This window comes from Pezoporus occidentalis, unplaced genomic scaffold (assembly GCF_034315485.1).
Source record: "Pezoporus occidentalis ecotype Australia unplaced genomic scaffold, CSIRO_AGI_Poc_V1 ctg49, whole genome shotgun sequence".
Lineage (NCBI taxonomy): Eukaryota > Metazoa > Chordata > Aves > Psittaciformes > Psittacidae > Pezoporus > Pezoporus occidentalis.
Window position 1 is genome coordinate 1,057,804 of NW_026915824.1, and position 24,349 is coordinate 1,082,152.

The 24,349-nt window shown below is 40.1% G+C and overlaps 1 protein-coding gene across 4 annotated transcripts in view; it reads right to left on the reverse strand.

Moving 5' to 3' along the window:
* The window catches only part of MCUB (mitochondrial calcium uniporter dominant negative subunit beta), a 45,181-nt gene that overhangs the window by 4,341 nt on the left and 16,491 nt on the right, over positions 1-24,349 (reverse strand). For all 4 annotated transcript variants that reach the window (XM_062636641.1, XM_062636643.1, XM_062636644.1 and 1 more), the window contains 3 exons: positions 3,323-3,398; positions 2,884-3,054; positions 91-195 (listed from right to left, as the gene is read on the reverse strand). In XM_062636641.1, coding sequence (XP_062492625.1) covers positions 91-195; positions 2,884-3,054; positions 3,323-3,398 — 352 coding nt within the window. The remainder of the gene's footprint in view (positions 1-90; positions 196-2,883; positions 3,055-3,322; positions 3,399-24,349) is intronic.

Sequence of the window (24,349 nt, forward strand, 5' to 3'; positions counted from 1 at the left end):
CAGAGAGAAATTCCTTTATCCAGACTGAGACTTCCCATTTCTTTCACTCGATGAAGTGAGGTAATTAGAGTTAATAAGCATTGCTCTTACCTTTTACAGGAGGTGACACACAATAGGCTATGTTGTTGATAACAAGTGTGAAGTTATTCCTCAGTAAGACCTCCATTGAGGTTGCACCACAGACCTTGCAACCATCTGCAGAAGAAAGATTTAAGTTCTAAATAATTTCTCATAAGGAGACTTAAACATTAACTGATATTCCTTTTGAAAAGTGCCAGAGCTTTTCATTAATAATGTTTGGAAAGGAACTGTACTTTTAGTAAATCTGGTAACTGACACTAAGCAGTAGTAAGGAGCATCAACACAGAGTGTGTGTTTGAATGCCTTCAATAGCAATGTCATTCAGACTCATCACTACAATGAGCAAACTTGCATTTGCCACTTGTAGTTGGACCGCAACTTCAGTATATGAAAAGGCTCCCATCCAAAAGTGTAGACACACTGGAGCCCTTCCCAGGGCATTCTCAACACAGCAGATCTGGCACGATTAGTACTCTGGCAACACTTCTATTTTCTTGGTAACAGGAAAAATAGCTTCATCCAAATGAGAAATGGATCCTTTCCTGGTTTACATTCAATACACAAGGGTCAATGTAACCTAAAACCTCTGCTGAAACGTAGAACTGTTTTGGCTCATTTCTGCTTTTTGTTTCCCCTTTTTAAAGGGTCCTGGAGTTTGTAAATAACCTCTTTTCCTTAGTATATTACTACTCTTCCTGCCTGGAAGCTTTCGTATGTCCTCCCCATTTCACCGTCCACCGTACGTCACTGCAACTAGGAGGCAAAGGAACACACCACATCCTGCAGGGAGCTGTAGACACTGAAAAGGAGTTTCTGAAGTCATTAGCAGCAACATGTAATGGTGGATCCCTGGAGCTCTCACTGGCCCAAGTCCAGATCCCAGAGCCACCCAGTAAAATTAGCCCCTCCAGGGGGTTCAGATGGCCCAAGAACCCCTGGAGCCACACACCACTGGTGCTCCTGGACACACTGCTGTGGTGGGGAGTGGGGGAATTCAGAGGCCACATCCACAACACCCATTTGACCTGGTCTTCCATTTCCTGTACATAAAAAGGGCACCTTCTCTTGCCCCTGACAAGAGGTGGGCAGTGTCAGAAAACAGCAGCTTTACTTCCGAGATGGATAATAAATTTTTTGTATATAAACATTTATCACAGTACTGCTGCGCCAGCACCTCCATCTGTCTGCATGTGCCCATTACAGAAAGGCACAACAGATAGCCACACACCTGCAATTATTTATTCACTGGAACTCTATCATCAGACCCCATCTACTGAGGCTAAGACTACTGAGCTCTGCAAGCTAATGCACCAGCTGGCTCCCTGACCAACTCTGTGTGTAGCAAAGCAAACCAGGGAGGCTAACACTAGCACTTTCAATCCAAAATCTGAAGTTTTAATGTGCCCATCCACTCGTGGTTTTTTTTTCCCTAGTGTAATAGGACATCATTTGCATGTAAATGATTAAGGTGATATTTATGAAGTGACATTTAAGCAAAAAAAGCTGTTCAAAAGAAGTACCAGACAAACTCTTTGTTCTGGTTGTGATAAAAACACCGGTTTATTAACCTGCCCAACCTCTTACTAACTGAAAAGCAGAAACGTTTGGGGGTAGTGAGGTGTTTTATTTTAGAAAATGCCTCACAGGCTTTCAGCAAAAGGCTACTTTCCTTCCTATACCTAACTAAAAGTGTTCAAATGTGGACAAAGGGCCATTTTTTGTCTACAGAAGTTTTGCAGAACCAAATTCAACTCCACAGAAAATGAGTCATCATACACAGCCTTAATACTTTCAGTTAAGGTTGGCTTTCATTTAATGGCTAAATGACACAGTAGAAGTGTCTAAATCAAGGCTTCGAATTTTTTCTTTAATAATAGATGTTCAAATTCAACCCCTCAGTACTTGACCAATAGTTTCTTTTTACAGGATCAGTTTCATAATGAATTAAACATCTAAGCTGTCCTCTAATATCACAATTGCCTGGCACTTGAAAAATACAGAGCAGAGAACTGTTGAACAGTCATTGTTTTAATCAAAGTGGGCAATGTTTCTATTGCAAAGTTGGGATGGGGGGGCTTAAGCAGGTGAGACAGGTGGAACGGTCCAAATTCCATTCCACTTTGTAACCTGCTGCCCATCCATGTGAGAAACACCAGACTTGTAGGTTTCTTATGCTTCACAAGTGACTGATGCTTGCATTGATAAAAAATAAGTAGTTAACTTTTGCTGATAGGCCATAGGAGAAAGATTCAGCACACAATCACAAATACTTGTGCCATGGATGTGTCTGCATGATAGGATAGTAGTACTCAGAGGTTAACTGTTTGCCAGCATATATTTTTGGCTAGCCCTGCCTCACCTCAGTAAGAAATCCTTTTAGTCAAAACCCCCATGTTCAGGGGAAGGCCAGCTGCTGGCAATGACTATTAGTTACAGTGGCTTCTGAAGAGTCTCTTACAAAATTATCTTTTCCAAGAGAATTTTCTAACTTTGCTGCCTAACAGACACAGCCTTAATAAAAACAAAACAAAACAAAAACCAAAACAAACTCCAAACACCAAAACCCCAACACACAAAAAAACCCCAAAACCCTAACATAAAAAAACCCACAAACAATGCCAAAGTTCCGGTGTACATGAAGTTCATTCACACACTGGATCCACAATGAGCTTCCCTACAGTAAACAATGCTAAACCTTATGGAGGACTGAACTCATGCTTCAGGACAGAAAGGAATTCCATTTGAAAATTCCACTTGAAAGGAAACGTATTCATTTTGAGGAATGACAGAATTGTAAAATACCTGTTGCAAAGACTTCCGCTCTCTCAACTCCTTTATCTTCTCTCCGCACGTCCTGCAGGAACGCCTCTACGGTGGTCACCATTGGTTTAATAGTGAACTGACAGCGTTCGCTTCTTGTGGGCAGCATAAGAGTTATCACAGGAAGACCATGCCTATAATCAATAGTTACTTCTCGGGGGAGGAAGGAAAGAAAACAAAGTGAAAAAGTAATATTGTAAGTTGTAGTTTAATTTAAAAGCTGTTTTTAAAACACAAGATGAATAAAGAAAAAAAACCCAAAACACTCTAGATTTCTTTAATGATACAGTACCTCTATTTTTAGGGGATATATATGTTTACATATAACGTGCAACTAACGTCATCTCCCCCTACTCCCACAAAAATGAAATGTGCATCTCTACACGGAGGGGAGGGTGCAGAATGTGCTGGGAAAGCTTACCATCAGATGGCACCAGTGTTCTGTAAGGTGCTCCCACCTGCTCCCTCCACGCTTCGGTGTGCTTCCACAGCCGCACCTGCAGCACAGACACAGGGAGCCTGATTTTTGCAATCTCTATGCCAAAAGACAGAACCATCCTTAAAGACAGTACAAAATATTGCCAAAGGTATTAAGGTGTTGCCATAGTTAAACTTTTTGTCTAACGTGGTTTAAATAACTCGAGGAAAAGAGGAAGTGGAAGGAAAGAAAGGGAAAAAAATGGCCATGGCTCTGAAGTGCTTCATGCAACTCTTACAATAAGACCTCTCCTGTCCTGCAAAAAAGAGCTGCTTGAGAAGTCTCTACATCATGGTGCCTGAAAGCAGAAGTGCTCTGCATCAGTTCATAGTCTGTAGTGTAACTTAAAACAGTGGGCATGGTTCTAGTGAAGTCTTCTACTGCTGAATCATAAACTTACTTCTGACACTTTTTATGTTCTCAAATAAAAGTGACTGAGGTTACTTTCCTTTGCTTCATAATTATATACTGTACACCAAAAGTTAACTGTTGACATTCATGTTGTTAAGAGACAAACCCAACAATGTGGCTTGCCAAAGTATGGAAGATTTTTTTACTTTTTAAACATGAATGTCTGTTTCAGCTCTAGCTGAGATGCTGCTGCAACTAGCCTCTGGTATCACACTGAAGGAAGCACACCCAGATGCTGTAAGCATCCCCTATGCTCTGCAACAGGGATAACAGCAGGTTTTTGAACCTGCCTGGTTGTGCTCCCAAGCCTGTTCCTTCCTGACACATCAGTGAGAACCATAAAGAACTTTTAATACAGCGATGTCAAAACAGAGAAGACAAACTGCTCTGATTAGACCCATGTACTTCAAGCAGTCCACCCACACTGTGAAAGATGCAGTGACTTCAGAACAAAAGGCCTCTGCCTCTACAGCTAGTCCCTCTGAACAAGGAAAAAAACAATTTTATTGCAGTGACTCCCACAAAGCAGGCATTACTGCTATAAACTAAGTGTACCAGGCAGAAGTAGGAAGCAAAATCACATCCCTGACTAAGCTGGTTACAAGAATTGTCCATAGGCTGGGCCAAGACACTTGGCACGTAACTTTGCAATCAAGATGTGATATCTATTATCCAAAATGCCCTAGGCATTGAATTCCACCCAGCCTCTATCTGAAGGTTATTTATTTTCTCTTGTGAATTTGGGTATCTATTTTACTTATGAAGGAAACAATGCATTCAACAATTAATACATAACAAAATATTTAAAGATATTAAGTAAAAAATAGATTAAATTACATTTACTGAAATAAGATCATTAAGGTATTTCATTCTATTATTCTTTAGACTTTGACATTATGACTCATGCATGGTCCATTGAAAGACTCCCTATATACTAAAGGTTTTCTTAAATTTTTTAGGCTGTCTGTTAATGCAGCTTACCCATTAAAATCACCTGGAAAGAATATGTCTAGTATAAGAAAAGCAAAAGCCGGTGAGCCATGCAGCTGAATTGAGTGAAGGGCTGAGTCAACTTTCTCCCTATATTTCCAGATTTAAATCTCCATTTTCAATGAAGTTATTAAACCATTAGCTTGCACCTTTTAGCCAAAGCACTGCGCCTCTTTCAAAGTGCTAGGAATGACCCCTACCAAGCCACTGGAAAAGAAATGAAGTTGGCAAACTGAACTACTGGACCAAACCAATGAGACTGCCCTCACAGTAACATCAGTGAGAGCTGGAATCTTGGCTAATTCATCTAACCACACAGAGGCTGAAGAAAGCTGTTCTACATCTTTCTGCAATACAAACACACACATGGCAGGATATCCTAAAACACTCTAACACAATCACAACTATGGGAATCAGGCCAAAGGCCTGTGAACAACATTTAGCTCTGAAACTGTTAGCTGTTTCTCCCTCAGCTATATTTGCTTCCTAAAGCAAAGCACTTGTGAGCAGCAGTTGGCCACAGCGCATGACATCTCTTGACTCAGTTCAAGGCATGGATGCTGGGAGTGAAAACTCACAAGAATTTAAGGCACAGAGTGCTAACTCTGATAAAAATAATCCAATACATTCCATTAAACAATACCAGTTGGTATAAAACAGAAAATATTATACCAGTTGATATAAAACAAAAAAAAGTTAGTATAAACCAGAAAATACAGATCCAGTTTAAAGAACTATGTTCTCTGTTAAGGGTCTCTGTAAGCAGAGAGGTTGCCACTCTTAACGTTGGAGAGGAAATTCCAATGATCTGGTTTACAGCACAGCTTTAGAGAGTAATGTAGGAGCAAAACTGAGCTAGAAAATTACACAGCCAGACATGAGGAGTGGGAGAGACAGGAATAGCAATATTGCATTTTTCACTTTTGAGAGTGGCAAACGACTGAACCTACCTACGTTGCAGTTTCTGGAGTTAACTGTTTCAAATAAGCTACCTCTTATGACGCTGAGTGACTGCACCTGCAAACTTCGTCTCAAATTTATGTGTGACCAGTTATGTGTAATAAATTGCTACCATCATCAGTATAGGAGGTGACATGAAAGTCTCTGATCTTCCTCAGCACTGCATATGCAAATAGAAACCTCATCAGGAACCATAACTTCTGTTCTATGGAAAACTGTAATGTGGGTGGGATGGGAGAGAGCAAGAAATAAAAATATTTCTTCTCATTAAAAAGTGATCTTAATAAGGAATTCTACAAAACGATGTCATTAGGAGACTGTCTTGAGAGCACGGAACTATTGTCTTTGACACTTAGTTGGTTTATTACATTTTGACTTGCCATACCAAAATGTTGTAAAAAATCTGAATCAAAATGCAGCTAGTCTACAATCACACACTTGACACTGGTTTGTCTTCGCTTACATGCATCTCAGAAGATCTGGTAGTTTTGGTTCATTGTATTGGCAGCAAAACTAATGTAATGGTCCTTCACCATTCCATTCCCCCTTAACTTGCATTTGTTAGTAGAAAACTATTCATCCCAACCCAAAAACAGACAGTTGAACTCAGTCTGCCCTCTTCTTGAAGTGCCATGAAATACTTAAAAGACTTTATTCCTCTAGCATGAGATGCTGTCAAGAATGCCTTGAGTCAAACTCATAAGCAGCCTTCACAAAAGATTATTACTGCCAACTTCAACTATGAATGCTATGGCATCCCATATTCTAATTTCCTTCTTTCTAAGGCAATGACAAGAACCTGAAATGGAAAAGCACAGTAATAAAACACACTATTCCACTCAGCATAAGCTTTTTACCCTTAATTACACTGCAGCAAAACACACTCTAATTATCTTGCAGTGTGCTTTTCAATAGTAACATAGTATTGCAGTCTTTCCTTTGGCAGAACAGGAGAGCTCAGTTACCTCCTGGAGACCCTGTCCCAACACCTGGCACAGCTTCTTGCTCACAGCTACCGGAGAAGGACTGGACGAAGGGAACAGAAGGGAGAAAAATCATTGGGGAAAACAGCAGTTGTAATGCCAAAAAATGAATCTTGGGACCTTTCTGAGTGTCACTCAATGAGCCAATGACCCCAGTATGCAGCATTCTCCTCACGCACTGATCTACTGATCTTTCCCAGCCTGTGAAGGAGAGAGCAACAGAAGTCACCCTTCTAGATGCTGCTTGCTCATGTGGAACAGGAGGAAAATGAGGGCCGGTATTGTGTTAGCCACTGCCCAGGGAGGACATGTACTACAAATAGCCAATTATATTTTCAATATTGACATATATTTTTTCTATTTCTACTTAAACACACCTGGAAGTTCTCTGCATATGAGTGACTTCAGCTCCTGTCTGTTTCTCCAGGGGAAACAAACCGAGCAATTAATTATTTATGGAGTAACAATCTGCAACTTCAGAATAAACTATCTACAGACATTTCAGAAGGGTTTAAAACCAAGGGAAAGGAGGAAAAAAGCAGGTGCTGTCAGTCTACTGAATTTGCAGATCTTGTACAACCAAGATGACCAAAAATCAGTCAAGTATTCAGACCAAGTTTACAGTAACCGCACATAAGGTATTTTCCCTTTTTAAAATGAATCACCAAGGCCATTTGTGAGATATCTGCTGTTAAGTTTCTGTGCTGTTTTTATAAGCAATCCCACATGAGTAGGAAAATAAGACATAAGGAGTCCTACAATCACCTTAGAAGTGCCCATTTGAGCTACAGAAACACCTTAACTTTTCAGTAATTTGTCTTTGCTTACACTTTAAGGACTTTCATTGTTTCTCTACTGGTCCTAGAACAGATTTAGATGACTATGCAACTCCAGCCTCAATACAAACGGCAGGTTCAAGGTGCATAGCTCAGATTTAGCAATTTCTTCTGGAAGCCCAACTTAAATTAAACAAACAAACCCCCTGCAAGAGACACATCACTCATCCTGCAATAATACACCTACACCTGGTGACTATCAGCAAGGGAAGAAACTTGTGAAACTTGGGAGCATTCAGGTTATATACTTTCTTCTTTTGTATCTTCTTCTCTTTAGGACAGAGAAAAGATGACAGATTTTATTTTCCTGAGACACAGCTTTCCTGTCTCAATATGGACCATGTGGTGAATACCTTCTCCCAGCTGCTCCACAGGGCACTACAAGAACTGCACTGCAACATTTATATTTCAGTCCTGCAGCTTACATAAAAAACACAGTATTTTTAACCCCTTCCTCAGTACAGATCAAAGTTTAAAGAAGTAACAAAGATGTCTTTTCCAGCAAAGCAGCAGTTTCAACATAACCATGCATAGTCTGGTGATACTGAAGAAGGAAGAGCAATATAGCATTCACGCAGCTTTCCTTCAAAACTCACTTGCCTCACAGCACTGTAAAAACCAAAAGAGCTCAAGCAATCAAATTTTGGTTTCATGTGCCTGTTGTTCTTTGTGCCTTTATCATCTTTGATGATCTTTCATTTCCTGCCTCTGCTCAGGTTCCAAGAACACTTGGCACTAGATTTAAGCAGCCAGACAAACTACCAATGACCAAAGTGACAGCTGTGCTACATGCATCAAGGCAACTGAACACCAAGAACCTCTTGTATGGTGGCCCAGCTGGTCAAATCCACCACTGCAGCAGAGCTTTGCCAGGAAGACGTTCCACCCAGCCTCCACTGAGCAAGTGTGCATCCTTCCCTTGACTTCTGTCACTACTGCTTTGTGCTCTCTCACACACTCCCTGCGCAAACTCTTCCTCTCCACACCCTCCCCACTCTACTCAGCATATGCAAGTAGGGGAGAAAAGTTACGCAGCAAGTCAAAGACGATCACAAGAGACAAAGTTTCTCTTCTCACATTGTATGTCACCGAGGTCATCTGAGTCTCCACCAGGTAGCTGAGGACGTAGAGCTCCGGCTATCTAAGGAGGCACCTGGATTTGCATCCATATAGGTTTTACAAGCATTAAAAACAGATGGTGAAAACACCGACATTTAAAACAGGCTGAAATTAAGCCTCACCATCCTCTATCCAAAAGCATGATTTTAGTAGCAGTGCCCCCTTACTGCAAAGAAGCAATACCAGGAAGTGTTGAGGAGACATCTGCTTGGCAGCATCTTCTGAGGACTACTCTGAAGGTACAGATAATCCTTGATTTTGAAAGCAAGCAGGTTTCTCAGCAAGTGTAAGGACAAGCCTAAAACCAAGATAATTACACAGGCCAAGGGCATTGTTAGGAGCAACACCAAGATTTGTGTCTTATTTTATCAAACCTTCTCCTTCCCTTCCTACAAAGAGAAGCAGGTCCAAAATCTCCTCTGAGTCTAAGGCTTTACAGTATTGGAAATCTCACATCTTCATCTGGTTTCAATACAGTCTAGTTGTTTGAAAGTTGCTGTTCTTCCCAACCTACTTTATTTTCAGAATGGAAGATGGGATGCAACACCTAGAAGGAAATGTGCAAATCAAGGATGGGTAAGACTCTGAGAAGGAGGGATTATAGCGTGAAAATGTGCTTAAAAGCAAGCCTACATTCAAGAGCTGTGCCATCTGTTCCCCAAAACAGTCTTGGTCAAAAGATTAATCTGTCAGCACAGACAGGGTTTTTAATTTGTCCCACAGAACAGACCTTTGCTCTTGTGCTGTGCCTTCTGGGACAGTCATCTTGATGTGGGAAATGTTGCAAAATTTTACTTCAAGGATAATAAGAGTAACTCTGCTTTCAAAAATACTCTTACAGTTTATCTCTTTAGATAAGAAAATGGGCTTGCTGCATCTTTTCCTACAAAGGTCTTAGAAAGAGCATATACTAATGCACACAGCTGCTTTTGTATCTCTCTCAAAAAAAGCTCAATCACCTCTAGTAATAATACTCATTCTTCAAATTGCCAGCAAAGAAAAAGCTTGTTTAAATTTCAGCTGAAATGAGATAACAGAAGAGAGAGGATGTGAAGTCAGATGAATGTATTTACAGATTTATCGAAGTTGCAGCCAACACTTGCTTTCCTCTTGCAGAGCTTTTCACATAGGAAGCATTGGGCAGATTGTAGCACACAGGAAAAAGATGATGTAATTCAAAACAGAACTGCTTGTCAACATTTTCACTTGGAACGGACGCTTCCATTTACAATATAAATAACCCTTCCCACCAACGCAATAAACCCGGGTTTTTTATACCCCTACGGGGTGCACTTCTTTTTCCCAGGATTTTCTTTACTTAACTGTGCAGGTTTCAAAATGCCTTAAGGCATTTACAGCTTGACTAATAAAGAAGAGAGGGCTTAGGAAATTTGATTGACTTGGGGCTAAGAATTAGTATTGACAGATGTGTGGAAAAATGTCAGTCAGAATTATCAGCAGTGGAGAAAATCCCAGAGATGGCTCTTATGCAGCTTTTCAGCAAGGTTTTTAGCAGATATGCTCTGTCAAACAGAACTTGGAAAGGGAACAGCTGTGCAGCTGTATATGCTCCAGGCAGGGAAAGCTCTCTTCTCCACAGCATCCCTTCCACTCAGCCACCTCTCCAGGAAATTATTTCCATCTTTGTCTCACTGTGTGCGTTTCCCACCTTGTCCCATCTCAGACCTCCCTAGGGTCTGACCTCATGCCATCAGGAACCCCAATAACCTGCAAAATCAATCATCTCCCCTATTCCTTTTCTTCACCTTCCTAAAAACTTAACTGCACTATTCTTATACAGTAGTACTGAAATTTTGCTCTTTTGAAGAGCATTCCCCCAAGCTAGCAATTTCCACTACCCAAACACCATCATCCTAAAATCAGACTATTTCTTGGCAATGCAGACTGTCAGCTGCAGATCCAGAGACACCTGGCCAGGCTCCAGTCAGCTTTGTGGACCAGTAGAGCTGAATCCTTCCCCTCTTATTTGCTCTCAAATACAAAACACTCCCCTGATCACCTTGGGGCAGAAGATGCCATCCCAGCAAGAAAACACAGACCAAGAAAATCTGCACTTGACTTCAGCTGGACACAGCAGATTCATTCCATTTGCCTACCCACATTAAGCAAAGAAGCTTTTTAATTAGATAATTAACTATTATTTGGAGGGACGGGAAAACGTTAGGGATCAAATCTAAGGCAATACAGGATAGCTGCATAGAGAAGGTAGTCTAATTTCTGTTTTTGGCTTAGCCCCAGTATAACTTAGAGCAAATCTAGGTACAAGTATCTGAATGTTGCACTATTAGGTTTCTCCTTTTTCTCCTGCCACTGTGTTTTCCAGGAATGATTTGTCTATATAATTATGTTAACATAGCAGACCATAATAAGATGTTTTTATAAACATCTCTGTAGCTCCTTTCCTTCCTTTTTTTCTTTTTGTTTAAATCTCTTCCCCTCTTTACCGCCCCAGTTAATAAAAGATCTGCAGTTAGACCAGCTGAAATACTTAGGAACTGGTGTTTGGCACAGGCAGCTGTAAACAAGTACTTTTTCAAAGAGAAAATACAAATTTGTTTTGATTGCTTGAAAACAAACAAAAAAAGAAATAAAAAGGTAGGAACAGAAGAGTTGACAGATTAGATTAAAAGCCTTTCTCTGTTAGCAGTTGGTATTAGTATGTAGATGCAATGATTTATATCCCTTATAACAGATAGTTGTAAGGTGACTCCGAAACAGAGCTTACACTGTTAGTTTATATTGCAGCTTTATATGCTGTTACACTCCTGTGGATGCTCATATTACTTGCAGGGAGTGCAAACCACATTTTTTAGCCTTGTTAGAAAGTAACTAAAGAAAACAAAGGCATAAACAGCCAAGTAAAGCGAGAAAGCTGATCCTTTCCCTTTCCATAGCTTCTGAAGAATAGCATTAAAACAAAATTCTATGGCAGATACTATAAGAACATCCATAGCCAGTAACTAACAGCAAACCTTAGGTCACTGTTAATAGAAACTTCACCAGGCTTTGCCAAAACTGTACAGCTGTCATTTAATAGATCCTGGTAGCAGGAAAATATAAAATAAATAATCAGACAAAAGCAAAGAAAATAAACATTTCTAAGCAACAAGATCAAAGGGGCCACTACAGATGTATCAGTGCCAATTCATTTAAGAGCCTTGAGCCTTCATGCACACTTATAGAATCTTAGTATCACAGAATAGTTAGGGTTGGAAAGGACTTTAAGATCATCTAATTCCAACCCCCCTTCCATGGGCAGGGACACCTCACACTAGACCATGCCACCCAACACTGCTAGGGATGGAGCATTCACCACTTCTCTGGGTAACCTGTTCCAGTGCCTCACCACCCTCACAGTAAAGAACTTCTTCCTTATATCTAACCTGAACTTTCCCTATTTAAGTTTGTTTAAGTAAACCCTTGTCCTATCACTACAGTCCCTGATGAAGAGTCCTCCCCAGCATCGTTGCAGGCTCCCTTCAGATACTAGAAGGCTGCTACGAGGTCACCACTTCACAGAACAGTTGCAACAAGCTGGGTTTAGCAACACTGTTCTAGAAACACTTTACTTAAGAAGACAACTTTCTTCTAAGTCCTTCCTTTATCACAGAGGACTACATAAATGTTTTCAAACCCACAAAACTCATCTAAGTAGGCAAGTAGGCATCTACTTGTTGGGAAAGAGCTTTGCTGGGAGAAGTAGCTTCAAGCGTTCCTGCTAAAAGGGTAACCATAGCAAAGTTAGCTAGAAAATCCAATCACTGTTCTGGCATGAAAAACAACCATGCTGTTGAGTGTGTAGAGGCCTCGTTATCCCAAGAGTTCAGCAAAGGTCCTGATGAGCATGTATGTCCTGGCACTTCTCAACTTTTGTCTATGGACCTATCACTCTCAAATACTTGTGGACACATCTCAAACATTGCTATCACCCAAGAAGGCACACCAAAATGTTGTCAGATATCAAGAAATAAAAACCCATATATTTTTGCTTTCTTTTCTATTTTTCTTTTGGAAGTCTTTTCTCATTGCTCTTCAAGAAGCTATTTTACACTAAAAACATCAAATGGCTGTGACTTTGCTGCTCCTGCCCACTTCCATGTTTCAGCTGTTAATATCAGTGTTTTAAAAACATACCTGGGCTGAAACAATGACTTAGTGAACTCATTTGCAGCATTCCTTATTGAATCCAGCATTGTCTGATTTTCAACTTCTTCTTCTTGAAGTATAAAGCATACAAATAGGAATGATATTTGGGAATCAACAACCAATACTGGCTGTGATACACTGAGCCCTTCACTCTGCCCTTCAGGCTTTACTCTGTACCCCAAGCCTCTAAATTTGTAGCTTTCTATAGAGCAGGCAAAACAAGCAGAAAAACTAAAGATTTCCTATAGCAGTTTCCAGTGTTTTGTTTTTTTTCTCTAAAGCTTATTATCATGAGAAAAATGATTCAAACCAGTAGATGATAGAAGGCTCTGTATGCTCCAGATGGTACAGCACCTGTATCCCGATGCACCCCGATGTGCTTCCTTGGGGAGGTTAGCAAATCTGCATGTTAGCTGCTCACTTTTCACCCCAACGGCTTTGAACTCCAGCCAATTAAGAGCTGTTCTATTTCCTCTTCCTCTATTAATTCACTTAAGGCATGTATTTGAAAGGCTCGCGCAACAGGCAGGGGAAGAACTTGCATTCTGTAAATGCAGAGTTTACCAAGTGTTTTTAGGAACCCCTTTTAACATTAAAGCAAACAAGAATTTAATGCCACACACAACAAACAACCAATAGTCAAAACCTCCTGCTCTTTTTCTCCTCATGCCCATAGTAACATCAATATACATTGGATGTAGTCATCCACTCTTCCAACAGAAGCAGATTACTATAATGCAGTGATTATGAAGCAGAACTTCTTACCCAGCTCTGTACCTGCAGACAAATTCCTGCAGACAGCAACACTATTCCTCCACCCTGCAACACTAGAAAAATCTGTTTTATGCTGGCACATTTCCTTTAAACTCTCTCAATTAAATCCTCTCGCCTTGTTAATTAATCGAGAGGAGTTTGCAGTTAAACACCAGTTTTCCCCCAGACTTGGTCCTAATTGACTAAAAACATATAATTTGGGGAAGGCACTACTAAAAGAACACCCTAAAATAAGGTAATTCAATCCTGCAACGTGCTCAGTGTCAGGCTGCCATGTTTATAGCCTCTGTACAGTAGAACACAGCACAACACTGACCTAGAAAATTAATGGTCTGTGGTCATTCTATTCACCCCAGCTCCAACATACACCCACCAAATTTGTACAGGAATTCTACCTGAAGTAAAATCTCAAATAACTTATTATAACTACTATGGGTTTAGCATACTTGTTAATGCTTTACTATTAAGAGCAAGCAGCAGAACATATAAACTTCTCACATCCAAAGGATCTGAAAACTGTTTAGTTCTTAATCTTGGAATTTTAACATATGATCACTGGAAAATTAAAATTACTCTTTCCCTTTGTTAGGTAAATGTGCATATGCAAAAAGATTTCCTACCTACCACTATGTTTTGAGATTCAGAATAAAAGCATATCAAGTTGGCATTCTTTTGTAAAGTATATGTATAAATGCATACGCAGTTCGTGCAGAAAAAAAAGACACAATGGGTCGGGAGGGAAGCCAACAGCTATTCTAACATGTTGCCAACAATTTATTTTGGAAACAGCAAAGAAATTCATCTGTAAAATATTAACAGAGAAGACAATATACATTTTTGATACACTAAATAAACCATTTACTGAAAGCTATTAATTGTCAAGTGAAGAAAGTATATGAAGTTGAATTCAAAATTGCACTTAGCTTTTAGAAATTATAGATCCTGCTTCTCCCTTTTATCAACTTTGATCTGAAAGAAGGTGTAGAGTACAGGTTGTGTCTGCAGTTGCAAAAAGTCCTTGCTCTGAAGGAATTGAAAGTGTTCTCAATGCACTTCTATCTTTGTAAACTGATTAGCAAGGCAGCTCCTTGTTATATATCTCATTAATTAGCACTTTTGAACTTCTAAGTGACCAAATATTTTCCCAGTGAATTTCTCAGTTCATCAGGGGCAATTCAAAGCCTTACTAACTCTGCCAACAGAAGAGAGGAAAACCCCAACCATAAACATCGCACTTCAGGTTAGGACTATTGTGCAGAGTTATGGATGACCTGGATTTTTTCGTTTGCTTTGGTAGTGTGGCTTCCTATATGAACAGGACACATAATTATGCCGCATGTCTGCCTACTGAAGTCAGTTTCCACTAACATTATTACACTGCCAGGAGCCACTTGGTCAGAAACAGTTAACAAGTGCTCAAAGATCCAACAGCCTACATTCCCCCTACTTTGATGCATAAAACATTAGCACATTAGAGATTTTAATTTTAAATTAAATATGATTACAGAGAGGTTACTCAAAACTGACACCTAACATCTGCTCATTCCTGGCAGCAAGCTTGCTGCTCCACACTACCAAAACAACAGAGGAGCAATGCTGTTAAGCAGCAAGGGTCAGCTGTTCCACCTCAACGTGTTTATCCAGTATCCTCATAATCATAATTAATTTGTATGTAGAATAGTTTTAACATGTTATTCTGTGCATGCAGACAAAAGCATCCCCAACCAAACAACAAAATAATTTCCCCCTGCTTATCTCTAACACTGTGGAAAGACTGCCATCTTCCATAAAGGTCATCTGTAGCTTTAATTCAGAGTGAGCACTGAAGCATTGCAAATATTGCTGTTCAGAGCCTGTGGTCACTCACAAAGTCTGAATGCTGCAAGGTAAGAACACTGAAGGCACCATATTCAAAGACATGTATGTTATTTAGTGCCTTTCCTGGGACAACTGAGTTATAACAAAGGTGTTGTCAGAGCTATGGTAAAGATGTGCAATCTACAGTGAAAACCCTGTAGGAAATGTGGCTTTATAAACTGCTTCATATATACGCAGGTACTTCATCTTTGATGCGCTTTTCAGCCATTTTTCTTGCAGTCCTATTGTAAGCTCTTCCCAATCTAATCTACCTTCAGCCAGGGACAGCACAGACTGTTCCAGGAGTCTATTAAAGGAGTGTATTTTTCTTGTCTCAGTAAAGGTACCAATTTTAACATCCATAAAAGAACCACACTGATGTATTCTCTTCCACTTTACACTGTGGCAATTTTCTTCCTGCTGGCAATGTAAGCAGGTGAGCTGGAAGTCAGAATAGGTGGTTAACTCTCATTCTGACTCACCGTGCAGACTAGGCAAAGTCATTAACATCCAAGTTTTCAGATAGTGCACTAACCTCAAGGTGTTTCAGACTTAAAGTATTTAAGCCTGGTATCAAGCACCTAAAAGTTACCGCAGACTTCCAACTCACAACTGCCTTCCAACCAAGCACTCCAAACCCGTATGCACATCACAAAAACATTATTTTTTTCAGTCTATAAACTTCAGTTTTGCAGTTGAACTATAACTGTAAGACATCCAGCAGGCAATGGTACCAATCATAACTCACCATAAGCTACAATGCACATCCACTTCCATATGAAGTGAGATTTAAGGAGACATGTCTCATAAGTTTTGACCTCTCACAGAGCAAGCTGCAGCAATCAGAACTGGAAATTTCCATATCGATGCTTACAGGGATTTTGAATGCATTCATCCCCTACAATGTTTACATTTCATTAGAGCATGTAGTGCTCATGGGATAAAGAGATTCAGTTGAAAACATTCATTTGTGCATCATGGTTTTGTATTGATGAGACATAACAGCGTAATATCCTCTTAAAAGTTGTAATGATATCCTCTTCTAAAACCTTTTTTTTAAATCTCAAAATGTGTCTACGTGGGAAAAATGGTAACCTCAATGGTACTCTATGAGAGCCTTCTGTAAGAAAAAAAATTAATCTGATTTTATACTACAGGCCATTACAGTTGTGCAGATTTACATCTCCATTAATGGATACTCTCACTGACAATATCCTGTATATTCAACTTTGCAGGAAAGCGTAACTGTTTTGTGTGTATGTGAGAAAGTGTATCAAAACAGGCAGGACAATATTCCCGGGTTTTTATGACAAGTAATCAGCCATATTCACATTTTTGGTAATAATATTATTAAAACTACAAATATTGATGTTCAAGATTTACTTCTTCAAAAGGATAAAGCAGATGATGTACTCAATACACAGCTAATGGCTAGCTGAGGAGAGCTGCAGGATGCAAAACAATGACAGGTATCATCATAAATGCCTATGAGAAACGAAATGTTGGTGAATTTGGAGGAGAAACCAGAGGGCAGAGGAGAAACAGCATACAGATCCACTGATACCCCTCAGTATGGCAGAGAGTGACAGAACACCACTAATATATGAATTAATTCTTTCCTCCCCCTCCTCCTTCAGCACTTCCCTTTAAAATGCCATGAATAAAACTTACTCTTTTAGTTAAGGTTGAAAGCTCAACAGCCAAAAGGTGTACAAATTAATCTGCTCAGGTAGTGCCCAAATATTTTATCCTATATCTACATAAATTAAAGTTCACGTAAACAATCACACAAAAAAAAAATCAATCCATGTCTTTGCAGTAATTAAAACTGTATACAAGTGAATCTCTGATTAGATCAGCTAAACAATGCATAAGGATAGCAAGGAACTCTGGTTGTTGTTAGTTTTCGTCTTCCCATATTTTCATTGGAAAAAGAGTTGTAGAAGAAGTGTCACAATACATTAGTACTGTTATGTATCTCTAACACACATGCAGCCAAGACTGCAACCTTATCAAAACTGCCTCGACACTATTTCAGCTCAGGGATCTCACAACCAACCAAACGACAGGCAGGGACACTTCTTTCCACAAACATGTACTAGTTTGGTACAAAAAGGGACAAAAAGGAACTGATTTCAGCAAGCACTCAAAATTATCCACCATGACCTGTCCATTAATCAGCAAAGCCACTGGAAACCATGTTGTTTAGGTAATCTGTACATTATACCAGTAATTGTATTCTGTTTGAGTTGCTCAGGATACTCACACATCAGCAGGTTAAGAGCTCTTACACAGCCACCCCAAACGTGGTATCACTGCATTCACAGTTAATATAGTGCCTTCAATTTACTGACATCTTATTTACAAATTCAAGACAAGTACATTTTAGTAGGTATTACTAATTGGTATGTTGGTAGCTCACTTAGGTCTTACTTGCTCCTACCTCTGGTTTGTCAAACTTGATTTAAAATGGATTACTTTTACAGTGCCAGGGATACTCCTTGAAAAAAGGAGAAAGAAGTTTTCAAGTGAAGTTTACAAGGAAAATTGGTTTCAAGGATATAAATTAAAGATGAAATGCAATAGAGACAACAGCAAAAGGTTTCATACAGTGCAAGCATAATGACTGCTTAAGAATTACCTGCAATCAGAAGAAACTGCCTATTTTTTTGACTCCTTATGGTCATGCTACCCTGCCATCTCGTACCCCCATTACATTGTGTTTGATTACCTATTTCCTTACAAAATTGCGAATCAGTTAGAGCCCAGCCTCTGTCAAATGGTGAGTAGCTGAATTCCTTTCTGTTTTGAAATCCCAAACTCCAACCACAGGCAATTTCCAAGGCTACCAATAAAAAGTCTCTAGCATCATAATGAAAAAAAAAAACCAAACAAAAAACCAAAAAACCCCCAACTTTTCTTTCAGAATTGAGGTCCTACAAGTAAGAGCAGAACATTCACATATAGGTGAAACAGTCAGAAGTTTCTAACAAAACCATTTACCCTTTTAAGTGACTTAGGGACTCATTTTTTTTTTTTACCAAAGAAAGGGAGGCAGTGTCAAAAGCCAAGTGTTACTTCCAGAAGATTAAAGCAACAAATCAAGGAATGCTTATTATCCAGACTTTAATGTTAACTGCCAAAGGCAAATGACAAGTCACTCTAGAGACACATACTCCTGTTCTGCGTAGAGCCAAGATAAGAACCCCAAGCCCTCAGCTATGGGAAAATTACATCAGAGGCACCATCCTGACCTTCAACTAGCTATTTCATGTATATATATATATATATCTTAAATTGGAGATATATACATATAATCCTTGGCCTAAATTGGAAAAGCCTGAAAACCAAGTGGACTGTGGTCAGTGTAAAACATGACCCCAACGACAATGATGCATCTAGTGACCTTTGGTTGGTCACCAGCTGAATAGCTACCAGCTCCCCAAACAGGCCAAATATCAGACCAGCCTAACTGAAGGTTTGCAGACATGGATTTAGAGGGATGGGACATGCACAAATACAGAAACTTGAGTATTATCCCAGAGCAGCAGAGCCAACAACAACTGGAATGCCACAGGGAATGCTATGTATTGTTTTCTCACCTGACACATCTGTTTCCCCAGGAGCTTTACTCTCTCCCAGGCATCTCTGTCCCTTTCTTCTCTCATCTTTATGATTTTCATTTGAAGCTACAGAAAAAAAAGAGCATGGAAAAAGCAGGCAAAGACAAATAAAGCTATTGCAAAGGAACAAGAAAAGCAGTCAGCAGCTATTTTTGAGATCAACACTGCACATGGGCAGTCAAATACACAATATCCTCATCTGTCCTGCATAGAAGGGTGATCTGTTTGCACCTTTGGTATATTTCTCAAAGTTGCCCTCTTTTTCAGTCTGCACCTGGTTTCAGAATATATCCTCATTCAGATCCCAGTTGAGACTATTTCCACATGCCATTCCACATGGAGACAAGCAGATACAGTACAATAGAACCATTTCCTTTCATTTCCTTCATCTGAAAATTAGACCTGTGTTTATGAAATCAGATGGGAAATAGCTGACCTGAACTGCTGTGCTTCTATTTGTGGGTACTTCACAACCACTACTATTAATAAGACAGTCTTTTCTGAAAACTTTAAAACAGTAAGATTCAACCACTTGCCTGCAGACAATGTGGTCTGGCAGTTTAGCTGTTTAAATTCACCCATCACTGTGTATTTTGTTTACGTGTAGTAAGTCATTCATCTCTTTCCTCTTTCTCTCTTCCTTTGACAGGAAAAATAGTAAAAACCCACTAAAAATAACAGCCACATGACAAGTTCAGACATTTCAAAACATTAAAAAAAACATAAATGAGAATTTTTATTTATGCATTTCTGCATATAAATGAAGAAATTATACAAAACACAAACGGTGTTAAATTTTCTGGAAGTGAAACACTTCAGCCCAGAAGCTGCCTACCACTTCTCTGATAGCTATTTATCATTACCAGACAGGTTGTTTTGACAGCTTCACTTTTAAGCTGACTGTAAATCTGTGAATATTTCACAGATGAGTGAACTGGAACAACTACCGACAACATCCATAGGCTTGGAGCATGAAGATTTAGCCAGGCTCCAGTAGCCAATAACATACCTGCACAGGAGTCAAAATGCTGAAAACATGTATTTACTTTGCACTGTGTAATTCACCAGGATTTCATAAAGTAGCTGTTAACTATCTGACTAAATTAACAATGTGCTTCATGAGTTCAACCCTTCAAAGTACAGCTGCATTTAAACAGTAACAGAACAGCTCAAATCTAGGAAAGGACAAGAGATTTCTGAACATTAAAGTGGCAAAACCAGAAAAAAATATTATAGGGCTGCAGGATTCCTAGGTCTCTGTGGGGTTCTGCTTCTTTACATCAAACCATTAGCTTCGTCCACATTGCTGTTTAGTCCCTATTGCAGAAAGCAAGTCACGCTCCTACAGCTGATGCCTGAGAAGCTGCTTTGATAGGTCCTGCAATTTCAGTCTGTGATGGTCAGGAAATAAGTGACACCTGCCAAGAAAGAGGAAGGAGGTGCCCTGATAAAAGTCCTTTGCAGTTCCTTGCTTCACATTCTCTAAAGGATGCCTCTGCTTCAAGAGCCTGACCCTACACTGTAATCACAGTTGCCATCCTACACATGAAACAGAATCAACACCTGGCATTTTAATCCTTTCCCATGATTATTTTCAACTGCTGAGTGTTCAGGCACAGATAGTAAAGAGCACCTCAAGCCAAAATGTAACAGCTGTCACTATTCGGTGCTCAACAATACTGCAATACTCAACAACAAAGCAGTAAGCCTGCCAAAAGATGTTTTTGAAAAAATTGCTTTGGAAAAGAGGGAAAGGTTGGAGGCAGGAAATACATTTTTATCTTTTAGAGCACTTACAGCTAGTTTGATTATAAGTCTCTTCTTCACACTGTAATTGCACATGTCTGTCTCTGATCTTTAGACAACTGCTGCAGGCAGGGAAGTACAATTACTTCTTTATCCAGACTGAAAAAAAAAACAAACATTTTAAGTGACTTGCAAAAGGTAGCACACAAAGATTATAGTGGAGCAAAGAACAAAACCTGTGTAGCAAAGTATCATGTCTGCAACACATTTGTAAGAGTGCTATGTGATTCTGTTTTAGGGCTCAATGGGAAATCAGGACAGGGCAAGAATGCTTTCATTCCCTTCCACAGCACATTTTACATGTATTCTCTTTAAAAGAGCAAAATACAAGCACACTTAACATGGGTTTCACAAAGTATGGCAGCTTGACATCCTTGTCACATGATTTTGCTTTGTCTCACAGCTATCACTGCAAAGGTCACATGTATTAAAGACACTCAGCAACCTGGCTTTGGGAGATTGAATCTCTTAGCCTTCAGCTGTTTTGTTAATGTAGAAAATACTACAAAAAGTGGCAGCAACAAGTGCAGCACACAGCAACTGTTCAGCAGCCAATTCCACTTCAGACTGCACCTTATTTCAGGTAGACTTGTGTCATGCCTGCATACTTAGGTGACCATAAGTAGCAGAAAACACAACTGCTACATTCTCAAAGGAGAATTCCAAGGAAGAGCAGCAAGGGTCTAAGAACAAGCCTGTGGCAAGAGAGGAGGAGTTGTTACCACCTAACTTCAGCCTGACCATTAGACAGAAGCAGGTCTGAGAAAGTGTCTATGCCTGCTACGCAGCTCCTGCTCAGATTTTGGCTAACATGCAGCCCATCCCAAGGCCTGATATATGCTGGGAGCAGCACAGTTAGGTCAAAGCGAGAGCAATGCATTGGCAGGACACCATAGGCAAGAAGGGCAAAAGGCCATTAGTCAGCTGTTATCACCTGCAGCTTCCTGTCTCCTGTGCCATCAGCCTTGGATTTTGATTGTCATTGTTTTCAGAATCTACTAGCCTATGGAAATGGTATAGACCCAACTTCCTCAGTGCACCCAAAAAGCTTTTGAAGCAGATCCAGCAGCAGCCAGATTGCTGAGGCTCTCATGGTTTCCAGCGTGACACAGGAATGCCTGCATTAAGCAAGAGGAGGAAGGATTGAGCGCTCTCACCCTCAGCAAGGTAACTGCTTTGCTCACAGGTGCACAAGTTACAAATCAGAGAACTTGGGAGTTAGAACCCTCATAAATTAAGTGATGAATTTGTGAATTCATACGTTAGATTAGCCTCCACAAAGGGGATTGAGCACATTTAACATATTCGTTTTCTCTCTTTAGGAGCTCATTAAATAATGTTTAATTTTCAGAGTATGCTATCCTGTGACACTCTCCTCCCCTCAACCCAGTGTTCAAGGATGAGAAGAGAGGGTGGGGTTTTTCAGGTTTATAAACCAGTATTTGTTTATAGGACCCAAACCAGCATGGCTAACTCATGTTGCATATCCTTCATGCTAGATTCAAATAATGCTGACAGCTAATGTGACTAGTGTCACAGGACAAAGCCAGGCTCACTACATACATCTAACCACCCTAAAAGGACAGGATTTTTCTTACAACACATTTATTAGATTTCTGTGTAGTGTAGCTCTGCGTACATCAAGTAATTAATTCTTGTCCTCTCCCAAAGGAGCATATTTAATAGCTCAGACCATTTCACTCTCAGGAAGTCATGCTTAGGACACTCAAAGTTTCCATTTAGGCTTTATCCCAGACTGTAGACACAGTTTTTTTCTATTTTTCTGTGCTTGCACCTCTCATACTTGTTAGATTTATGAACCCCCGTAGTCACTGCTTAGGCAAGTTATACATATTTAATTAGAATCATAGAATAGTTAGGGTTAGAAAGGACCTTAAGATCATCTAGTTCCAACCCCCCTGCCATGGGCAGGGCGCCTCACACTAAACCATGACACCCACGGCTCTGTCCAACCTGGTCTTGAACACCGCGAGGGTTGGAGCATTCACAACTTCCATGGGCAACCCATTCCACTGCCTCACCACCCTAACAGTAAAGAACTTCTTCCTTATATCCAATGTAAACTTCCCCTCTTTAAGTTTTAACCCATTACCCCTTGTCCTATCACTACAGTCCCTAGTGAAGAGTCCCTCCCCAGCACCCTTATAGGCCCCCTTCAGATACTGGAAGGCTGCTATGAGGTCTCCACGCAGCCTTCTCATCTCCAAGCTGAACAGCCCCAACTTTCTCAGCCTGTCTTCATACGTGAGGTGCTCCAGTCCTCTGATCATCCTCATGGCCCTGCCTTGGACTTGTTCCAACAGTTCCATGTCCTTTTTATGTTGAGGACACCAGAAATGCACACAGTACTCCAAGTGAGGTCTCAAGAGAGCAGAGTAGAGGGGCAGGATCACCTCCTTCGATCTGCTGGTCACGCTCCTATTGATGCAGCCCAGACTTTTAAGTTTTTCCTCATGAATGAATCTCTACAGCCTCCACCCATTTATACTGCTTTTGAATTCCCTTCAGTGAGTGATATCTTTATGGTATTAGGCAAGATGAAGCCTAATATATTTCAGATACTGTCATACCAGTACTCTTATTCTCTTATCCCCTAAAAAATTCCTCCCACACATGCCACGCAAAATTATACTGGTCTTTCCTACCACCCTAGCATATTCACATGGTTTCCTCATCATTAAGACCTTTTAGCGGGAGTGCCAAAATTCAGGGGGGTTCCTCCCTGGGAGATGGGGAGGAGCACGACAAATGTATTACATTTGTGCTTTTCCTTTTGTCTAGCAAACTTGTATCTAGCACTAAGATAGTGCTGAGTAAAATGGAGTATCAAGTAAATTCAAGTTTATTGTATTACAATAAAAATTACAAAATAAGTACTATGTCAATCCCCCTAAAGCTTTTATGTTGCTTTTCAGATGCCTTTCAGATTCTCTCTCAATACCTGTGCCATTGGACTTCACTGGGACACCAGAAATTTATAGTTATTCATCTCTTTTATCAAATGGCTTCATTTTTTCAACACTAGTGAGACAGCAGGACCTAGAAAAAAATACACTTGCCACTTCAGAACTTCATCTTGTATTCTGTATGTGCAAAACATGAGGTGTACACAAAGCACAGTCTCTTTATTCAGTAGCAGCAGCTGCAGGATGATGTTAGCAGCTGTGTTAAGACAATACAGGCATTGCCATACTGCCACTGCTCTTCCCTTTCCATGTAAAATGGATTCTGGACCTCTGCAGGAGAATTAAGAGAGAGAAACTGGGGTGAACATGAAGTGGGCTATGGAGAAGGATGACACCAAAGCAAGCCAGCAAGCTCACGACCATGCCTGCAAAAGTGATTTATGATAAGGAGAGAGGCCTTGCACAATCGCTGCACTCACTGATACAACACTAACAGAAATTGAGACCGCAGGCTTGA